Source organism: Engraulis encrasicolus, chromosome 8 (genome assembly GCF_034702125.1).
Source record: "Engraulis encrasicolus isolate BLACKSEA-1 chromosome 8, IST_EnEncr_1.0, whole genome shotgun sequence".
Lineage (NCBI taxonomy): Eukaryota > Metazoa > Chordata > Actinopteri > Clupeiformes > Engraulidae > Engraulis > Engraulis encrasicolus.
The window spans coordinates 42,250,560-42,260,652 of NC_085864.1; the positions used below are offsets into that span (position 1 = coordinate 42,250,560).

The 10,093-nt window shown below is 41.6% G+C and overlaps 1 protein-coding gene across 4 annotated transcripts; it reads left to right on the top strand.

Annotated features, from left to right (window-relative positions):
- The first annotated feature begins 1,972 nt into the window (after positions 1-1,972).
- Positions 1,973-8,263, top strand: LOC134454633 (uncharacterized). Of its 4 annotated transcripts, none has more exons than XM_063205749.1 (5): positions 1,973-2,212; positions 5,020-5,175; positions 5,822-5,866; positions 5,989-6,150; positions 7,048-8,263. In XM_063205749.1, exons 1-5 carry the CDS (start codon positions 2,035-2,037, stop codon positions 7,557-7,559), a joined length of 1,053 nt encoding a protein of 350 aa, XP_063061819.1. In that variant the 5' UTR covers positions 1,973-2,034; the 3' UTR covers positions 7,560-8,263. The 4 variants fall into 4 exon arrangements, with proteins under 4 accessions (XP_063061819.1, XP_063061821.1, XP_063061820.1 ...); XM_063205751.1 differs by having other exon boundaries at positions 1,974-2,212; positions 5,015-5,175; XM_063205750.1 differs by lacking the exon at positions 1,973-2,212 and adding an exon at positions 2,387-2,487 and having other exon boundaries at positions 5,015-5,175.
- The last annotated feature ends 1,830 nt before the right edge of the window (positions 8,264-10,093 follow it).

Below are 10,093 nucleotides of genomic sequence, written 5' to 3' on the forward strand. Positions count from 1 at the left end.
GGGTAGAAATCCATGTAGCTACTGTTAAATATTTATTTTCTTCAAAATGCTACTATTACCATGTCAGAACGCTATAAAGGACTTTTTTTAGGAAAAGCACAAAAGCACAACAGATACCTCTTAATGTATGTCCTCTACAAGTCTTCTGTTGTCCAGTCTTGCACTTTAAATGTCTGTATGAGCACTGTCTATGTCCATACTGTCTTAAGTCCATGTATAAGTACTGTCTATGTCTATACTGTCTATGTCCTTACCTAGATTAGTCTATGTCTAATGGGAAAGCAAGAAATGTAATTTCAAATTCTTTGTATGACCAGTGCATGTAAAGAAATTGACAATAAAACCTACTTGACTTGACTTGACTAGGCTACTTGGTTAGCCTGACAGACCAGGCCATTCATTTGTAACTATTTCATCTCTGGGGAGGGTTTAGTCATCCACCAGAGTGGCCAGCCAATAAGCGAACGCACTTGGGCACTAAACAACATAGGCTATACAGTACGTCATGAATGTCTACGGTCAGTGTAAAACCAGGATAGTACACTTAGTAGGACAAAGTATTTTATCAGTGAGGTCTAGGTTACAGGATAGGTTGCACTGTTTTTGGCTGGTTGCTTGAAATGACAGTGTTTTACTTTTTTGTTTGTGTTTTGTTTTCTTATCAATTAGAGAGAGAGAGAGAGAGAGAGAGAGAGAGAGACTTCATTAATTAAGTGATTAAGTGAGTCACTGTGCATCCCATGCCTGAATATGAATAGCATAGGTTAATTGATGTCGTAAAACTCATGTTTTGGTCATATTTTGATGACTGTCAATTTGTATTGCACTTGGTCCTTAGTCTAAGCATTTGTTTGAAATTCTGGCAAATGTCAATTTTCCCTCCTTTGTCCTTTCAGGACTTGTCCACATGTGCACAAACATTCTCAAATGCATTGGCTACTAGACCCATTTTGAACGAATAGGCCTATAGTCATTTTAAGGCCTCAATATGAGCTATCCCTTGCATTCCCTGACCTGTGTAGGCCTACACAAAGTCCTGGAATTATCCTATTATACTAATAGGCTACATCAAGTAGGCCTAGACTAAAGGGATCCCTGTTTAAATAATATATATATGGAAGGATACTTTTATTAGAGGAATTTATTTCCGCTGTCAGCCCAGCCACAACATTTTTGGGTGACTATTCTTCATTAACCACCCCGTTTGCAAATGAGAATCGACATTAGATTTGAGCTTGTGCGAGATAGGCTATTGAAATACAATTCTGTTGTCTGTGACAATGTTGTGCCGAAAAGCGAGTCCCTGCGAGAACACGAGTGCCCTCATTGAAACCAATGGAAACCAATTACCAATTTTTCAGATATATATATATATATTTTACCAATTTTGCAGACAAATCCGACACAATTTAAGATGGAAAGCCTATCAATAAAGCATCTACATTCCTTCTGGAAGTATTACAAACAGCTGGTTACAATTTCAGTAGGTAGGCTATTTCAGTATTTCCATAGGCCTAAAAGAATCGAAGAATTGTCATAACAAATGTTACGGTTTCATTCAAATAGCTCATATTAAGTGGAGGACGAGTAATGTTTCATAAGCATATTTTTGGTCATAAATTATGTAATTCATTCTGCAAAAAATAGTATAATTTTCTCTCAAAAAATGTCATTGGTTTCAATGAGGGCACTCGTGTTCTGGCAGGTACTCGCTTTTCGGCACGACAGCGACATCACGCGGCCGAGGGGGTGGCGAGGGGTGTGGCTTTTGTGATACGCACCGGATTCTCATGCGCCCTGTAGGGTAGACTGAGTGAAGTTGAGTACAGGGTACAGTTGAGGTAAATCAAATATACCTGTGTGTAACAACAAGACTCTGATCTAATTCCAAAGTGTGTGCATAACATAAATGACAGTCCCAAGACATTTGGTGACTATATCGAAGATTGTGTAATCTCTGTTTATGTTGACATTCGGTTCCTGCCATACCTTTGTCCCACATCGCTTTCCGTAGCCTCGTACAAGCAGATATACATGTGCATGAGAATTCCTGTACATAGGCTATCACAAAAGCTGACACGGGAGGGCGGTAGTCATCATACTGGATTCGCCCCAAGTTTCGTTTTCGAGACAAGACGGACGGCTTCACAACAATTCAGTCTGCGAGCGTGTAGTAGCCTAAAAGAAACGGACAAGAAGCTTCAAGTCATCAGTGAGTGTTTTTGTTTAGCTCTTAAGCCCGATTCACACGGAATAAATAGTGGGTGACCTCCGTGATTTTTCGGGGCACATTCGGACGGGATAAATAAACGTCTGTTAGGCCTATTTACTAAATTCACAGACATATAAGGGGGTAGGCTATTGCCTACAATATATTTTGTGACGTCGACACCAAGCCTGTTGTTATGCGTAAATTTAAATACCAACAACTTGAAACAACCAACCGATGGGTATTGTAGCCTACTGAAAATAAATCCAGTTTTGAGGGTAAGTTGGATTCCCAGTTTGTCGCTTCCAGCCCAGTTCGATTCCCGGTCGGTTCCCACTAGCCAGACTATCGAGTCCACCGCCAACGTGTGTTGTTTAATGAATTGAATCATAAACTTTGTAGAATCCACAATGAGCTTGTGGGAGCTAGTTATCTTTTTGATGTTAGTTTTTTGTTACGTACCTAACCCTAACCTTAACCCTAAACCTAACCTTAACCCTAAACCTAAATTGCTTGTGGCAGTGTATGATAGGCTAATAGCCTACGTGAAATATAATCGGGTGGGATAGAACGTCTGGGAGTGATAGAAACACCTGGGGCTACACGTCCAGGAGTGATCTCACTTGGGAGCAGTGGTGTAGTCTACGTAGAACGCGGGTATACGGAGTATACCCACTTCTAAATTTCAAGGATTTCAGTATACCCACTTAAAATTGATTGATGCATTGTTTTGAATATATACAGTATACCCACTTCAAAAAATGCTCAAATATACAGTATACCCACTTCAAAAAAGTAGACTAAACCACTGCTGGGGAGTGATCTCCCAGCGTTCTATGGTACAGTCGTGTTTCCAAAGTGCCCGATTTGTCCTTCCTCCATGTGGCAGACTATTTTGGGCTGCGTCCAGCAGTTATTCCTGTAGGCTATTTTGCTTTCCTAATTGTTGATGGAATTTGTTTTAGACACATGCCGATTCTGTGCTCTGGCGTCCAATCAAAAGCCGATCGCATTATAGGTTGATATAGGCCTAGGCCTAGCTCAAGTTTAACAAAGGGATACTCCTTGGTTAACACACTTTTGTGGCCGTGGCTATCTGACGATTTGTGTGATTAATTACGTCTCTTTTCAAAGCCCAATTCAACTGTCAAAACGTCAACATGTCAGTAAGCCTATATGGTCCAGCATGACCAAGAAGTTGCTGTGGCTAGGCTGACAGCTGGGAAGCTTTTTTGTTTTCTCCACGGAGGCTGGACGAGGCCACAAGCACAAGTGGAGGACAGGAGTGTGCATAAGCCTATTGATGTACACGAACTGTTATGTGTAGCAGCGCATAATTCCAAATGTGTTCTTAGGTTTTTTTATATAGAGGCCTAGTTGTTGCTATCATTTGGAAAACGTTCACACTAATTATGATATCTTAAGAATAGGTGAACATGAATTAAAGTCACATTTTTACATGAAGATTGAAGGTGGGGGAGGAGCGCAGCACAGTTTGCCTGTCCGTCTAACTCTATAGGCCTAGACTAGGTGAGGTGGGGTAGGCCTAGCTGTGCTCCCGAAGCACCCCAGTTTAAACTCTGATGCAGAGTGACATTTGCAGAACTTCTATAGGCTATCTGGGTCCCCAGTTGTTACGACCCAGATTCAATGTTATCCCAGATAAGAAAGAACATTCATAGCCGCTCACATTTAGCAAAATATCTTATAGAGGACAGTTAACCTTTTATTTTTTTGCCAGACCCTTGCCAGATTGAAACACTGGGCTCCGTGAAACTTCATGGCCATTGTCATGTCAACCAGCTAGCCTTTCAGCTGCAAAACAAAGCCCCTGTCGTGCCGAAAAGCGAGTCCCTGCCAGAACACGAGTGCCCTCATTGAAACCAATGGAAACCAATAACCAATTTTTCAGATTTTGCAGACAAATCCGACACAATTTAAGATGGAAAGCCTATCAATAAAGCATCTACATTCCTTCTGGAAGTATTACAAAGAGCTGGTTACAATTTCAGTATTATTTCCATAAAAGAAAGAATCGAAGAATTGTTATAACAAATGTTACAGTTTCATTCAAATAGCTCATATTAAGTGGAGGACGAGTAATGTTTCATAAGCACATGTTTAGTTCACAAATTATGTAATTCATTCTGCAAAAATTAGTATAATTTTCTCTCAAAAAACGTCATTGGTTTCAATGAGGGCACTCGTGTTCTGGCAGGGACTCGCTTTTCGGCACGACACCTCCAAGGGGAACACCTCTAATACAAACACATGCCCGTGTTTGGATGCTGATGACACACTTTTTTCTATCCTTAGAACACAGGTGTTATCAGAGATTCTTTAAGATATAGAGATATGCCATTGTAATAGGTTGCTATGGGCACCTAACATGACCAGGTTCTGGTCTGCCTAAAGGGACGTGTCATAATACTCCTACAATGAATAGAACAGTCCTCTTAGGTCTGCCTAAAGGGGGATTCCCCCCCCCCCTCCCCCTTGCAATAATAGAATCCGGAAACAATGGGCCAATGGAACCTCTCTCTCTCTACTCTCTCTGGTATTATTCTTGCACTAATTTGCTGATGTGACCTAGCCCCAAATCATGCTTGAATGTTGTGTTGCAAAAAATGTTGGTTTTTCCACGTTTGCATTTCAAACTTATTAGGCCTATAGGTTGAATAAAGGAAGTTTTAAAATGTCTCTACTAATTGTGTTTTAAAAGTTCTCATTACTGTATGACATTTTAAGCCCATTCGATGCTTGTCAAATGAAGTCGACGTAACACATATCTCACCTCTTGTACAGGGTAGGCCTACAGTGTAAGTCTACTGGACAACCCCCCACAGCAGCCACCTCCACAATGGATGACAAGGATCGGAATAAAAAGCCCTCTTCCCCAGATCCCACCCCAGATCCCACCCCAGATCCCCCCAAAAAAGATGATGAGAGTGAGACAAGAAAGAAAAGTAAGTTCTCTTGACATTTTCTAGATAAATAAATAAGGATGATGATTTGCAGAGGGCTTTGCAGGTTTTTGATTCATTCATTCCACTCCAACCAGTAGCTAATGGCTAAAGCGCCCTTGTACAAGACATTGACGTATTTGTCTAGAAGTGTCAGCTAGAAGCGCAATGCAATTCAATGCTTTGTATATCTGTCCCTGTCTCCCCATCTTAATTTAAGAGAAACGATGATTTCAAAATGACTCAACAGTGCATTGAAACGTATTCAAATGGGTAAATTATCGTAATGCAACAAATGTTGTTTTCCTAATTCATAGAACAAGATTGTAGGAGCTGGAGGGGGAAAAAAGCATGTTAACTGCAAACGTCAATCGTAGTTTACCAGTAGTAGTTTGTGCCACTGAACTTGCGTAATGTACTGTATACTTTGGTAAAAGTTTACGCAGTATACGTATATGTTTTGTGTGTTGGTGCTCCAGTGTGTCAAGATGTAGAAGTGTAAGCTTAGTGCTTGATTCAAACGTTCAACAGAGACTGATTTTAAGTTTGCCTATAATACCAGAGATTCTTTAAGTATCTCTCTACTCTCTCTGATAATACCTTCTAGGCCACAGAGGGAGATCTTCATTAATGATTTATGTCATTGCAGAGATTATTGCTGGTGTTGCCGTTGCTGCAGCCGGAGTAGGTGCAGGTGGGCTTGCTTGATATTATTAAGCCACATTTCCTTTTCATTTACTGAGATGTTTGTTGTGATAACAGTGCTGGCTGGATTAAATGCTTCTATCTTAACAGTTTCATGTCTGTGTTTTGCAGTTGGAGCTGTTGCATTGGCCCCTGTGGTCCTGACGGCTGTAGGTTTCACCTCGGCTGGCATCGCAGCTGGCTCAACAGCTGCTAGCATGATGTCCGCTGCTGCTATTGCTAATGGAGGTGGGGTGGCAGCGGGGAGCCTAGTGGCCGTGCTCCAGTCTGCAGGTAAGACACCCATGACTTTCATAACAAAGATGGAAGCATAAATGAAAACAGAGGAGTTAATCGAGTGACCTTCTGACCTTTGTCGGTAGTCTCGTCTGACCTTCCCCTCTTGTAACGTGGAGGGAGATGTGAATTGAGAGGAAGCTGACGGATGTAATATAATTCATGATATAAAATACAATATATTAATATAATATACAAAATTAACAAATTATAAATAATAGGATTTCATTCATATGTACATTTCCCAGCCCAAGGGAATATGCTGACATCAGTTCACAGACGCCTGTTGTAGCACATCTGGTCACTGAGTGTGTCCCTCTTAGGGGGGCTTGTGGGGACTCATTTTCCTGTCATCTTTAGCTTTGTATGGTCGAGAAATCATTCAATTCCTTGCTTCTTGAAACTCATTCAGATGATAGCCCAATATTGGGAGCAGGCTGATTGCAAAGGTGTACCAAGTCTTTACGGACCATTATTTTGATATACTGTGTTTTGTGTGTGTGCGTGCATTTTTTGCCCTCGTGCCCTTTTTAGATGCGTCCTAGCATGTCTATAAGAGGGTATGTCCGTCAGTAGGTCTGTCATCCGTCTGAAAAGCATTCTCTAAAGTGTTGTGCCCTCCTGTGTCCGAAAGGCGCCAGTGCATAGACAGACACATCTTTGTCCGCCTGTCAGACTTGTTCTAGTACACAGCTAGATCTCACCCAAGCTAGATTTTCTTACCCAAGATTTATTTTATCTTCCTGTTTGTGTGTGTGTGTGCGTGTTTGTGTGTGTGTGTGTGTGTGTGTGTGTGTGTGTGTGTGTGTGTGTGTGTGTGTGTGTGTGTGTGTGTGTGTGTGTGTGTGCTTGTTTGTGTGTGTGTGTGCGTGTTTGTGTGTGTGTGTGTTGCAGGAGCTGTTGGTCTGTCTGGACTAGCATCTGCTGCTGTGGGAAGTGCAGGGGCTGCCATGGGTGGGGCTCTGGGTGGAGCAGGGGCGTGGCTACACGGCGTGTTCAGTAAGAAACCGAAACCTGGAAACAAAGATGATGATGATAAGCCTGATGACAGACCTGACAAATGTGGTGACAAATCTAATGGCAAACCCTGCGACTGTGATTGTCACAAATCTGGTGACAAATATAATGGCAAACCCTGTGACTGTGATTGTCACAAATCTGGTGACAAAGCTTGCGAGAAATGTGTAGTCAAATTGGAAGGCAAACCTAGTCATGGCGCTCGTGAAAAGCCTGAGGAAAAATGTAATGACAAAACTGATGACGGCACTTGTGACAACCTTGGTGACAACAACACTTGTGATGAACCTGGTGACAACAACGAGACAACTGGAAGAGATGAGGACAACTTTGAAGACCTCCTCAGTATGGAGTTCAGAGATGGGTGTGTGGTTCAATCAGGGCTTTAAACCGTTACTTTTTTTAGTTTGACGAACGGTATTAACCGGTTACCATTATTTTTAAATAAATGTTCCTTTTCCAGAACATAAAAAATAATAAAGTTTCCGGTTTTGTTTCTGTTCCCTGTAAAATACAAAAAGTTCCCGGTTTTCGTTTTCGTTCCTTGAACTGTTCAAAGCCCTGGGTTCAATGGAACTCTACTCGTTAAAAAAGGCTTCTACCACTAACAACTGACCATAACACGAATGCCCTAAAATCTATGGAAAGAAAATATGAATGTAATCAAATATGACTGTGTGTTTATGCTACGGTTATTACACTGTTCCCAAGGTTCTGTTTATGCTCACTCAAGTGCCTGCCAATAGTTAGCTAGGTAATCTAATCAGTTGCTGATTCCAGACGACCTTGCCGTTTCCTGGCTAGGTCAAATTGACCTTGCTGTGTGGACACTTAGTCTCATACAACTCTCAATGATCTTGCTAATGATTTTCTAGCTATGTTAACTGGATATCTTTGGGAGATGTCAAACTGTCATTCTCGTCAAAGTTTAAGAAGTTAATGCAGTAAACATGACACTATTCTACTGTATATGCATTGTGATACTGTGTTTTATTTTCACTAATATGGTATGTAGCCTAAGCAGAAGTATTGTTGAATGTTGAATGCCTCTTTTTCCACTTTGCCAAAATAAATAAATAAGTAAATAAGTACACTTTTACAGTTTTTCTTGCACAAAATGCACAAAACCTACAACCAATTTTCCAAACTACCGTAGTATCCCAAAAGCTGCTTTGCACTCCGTTTGCAATTTATAGCACACACTTACACCACAAAAATACTAGTTTTGCATTACTGTGAAAACCATTCACTGCTTTACGCATCACTACTGTAGACTCCTAATCTCCTTTTTCCAACTTTCCAACTTTTTTGAATAAGGAAGCCAAGAGGCAAAGTGTGTTTTTAATGTTTTCTGTCTATGTCTAGTTGCTGCAATGTGTGTTAACGATTTGGTACAAAAACATTTAACTTTACATTGGCCTACATAGGCCTACATGTGTGTATAGTTAAGCAAACCATGTTGGGTTTTGCACATTTTTGCTGATTTGGAGAGGTTATTGTGTGAAGTTTTCTGTGAAAATGGCTTAACTTACTGAAAATGAGCTTCAGCAATCTATCGGGGGGGGTACATTTAACAAATGATTCGGCGTGATAGACCAGATGACATATTCAAGAAAGTGTTTTCTCACTTTGTAAAGTATGCTCTCACTTTATTAAGTGCATATTTAAATAAAGCGTGCACACTTTAACCTACCAGGAAAACTGTGTTTCCAAACATATTTACACATACAGTATAGCTGTTTTCAGGCACCAGGGGGCAGCATTATCTACTCGTTTGCTTCACTTGATCTCACAGCTGGGGCCTGTAGGCCAACATCACAGTTACTGTACCTACACGAGGATGATACAAGGTGCCGACTATATACTGTATCTATTCAGTGCATTGTGCAGAAGACAAAGGGGGTGAGGTGTGTGTGTGTGTGTGTGTGTGTGTGTGTGTGTGTGTGAAGCCATGGTCTAATGGTTAGGGAAAAAGGTTGCGGGTTCAAATTTTACCCTTACTTCACCTACCTTCCCTACTGGGACCTCCAGCCTGAAGTGACCTTGAGCAAGGCACCTAACCCCACAAGGACTGTAACGGTGAACCAATACCCTGTATGTCACTGTGGTTAAAAATGTCATCTAAGTGCGTGTGAATGTGTGCACGCATGCATGCATGCACGTTTTGCCCTCATGTGCCCTTTTTCCTAGTACACAGCACTTTTACAAGACTCCCTTTGCCTAGCCAGACACAACAACAGGAAGTGACAGTGCAGTATTTACCCGACATTCCGTGGCGGCGGCATCTGGGTGCAGCGTGGTCGTCGCCATGGGGCAAGGCTTGGCACCTCATCCCCACAACAGGATCCAATAGCATCGGCAGCACCGCAGGAATGCCAGTGGCCATCAGGGCCGCTGACAGCTTTGGCTGGGCCCAGGACAAAATCATCCGAAAGGGCCTCTCACCCAATACATACGATGTAATGAGAACCCAAATCTGGGGGCCCCTCTGTCCCTCTGGGGCCCGGTACAACTGTCCCCTTTGTCCCCCCTTGTCAGCTTCCCTGGTGGCCATCATCAAACATTGCCAAAGTGTTTCTTTTCCCGCTCGTGTGGAGCTTTTTGGCTTTTACTGCTTTCTTTGTAGCTGTTGCCTTGCCTCAAACAAAATGTTGAGATTCCAATTTGAATAAAATGACATTTCAATTTCAATACAAGGAAATATACAGTATACTAGGCCTACATACATTGACTAATATACATTTCAGTTGGCAATCGGCTATTTGTATAGCCTAACAGTAACATTTGGGCAATATGAACACCTGTTCAACTTATTAAAACATGAATATTAACAACACGTAAGCCGTAACACAGTCAAATTACTCTGAAAGGAGTCAAAAGTCAGGTTAGCATTCTGCAGGTGGGACTAGGAACATTTCAAGTC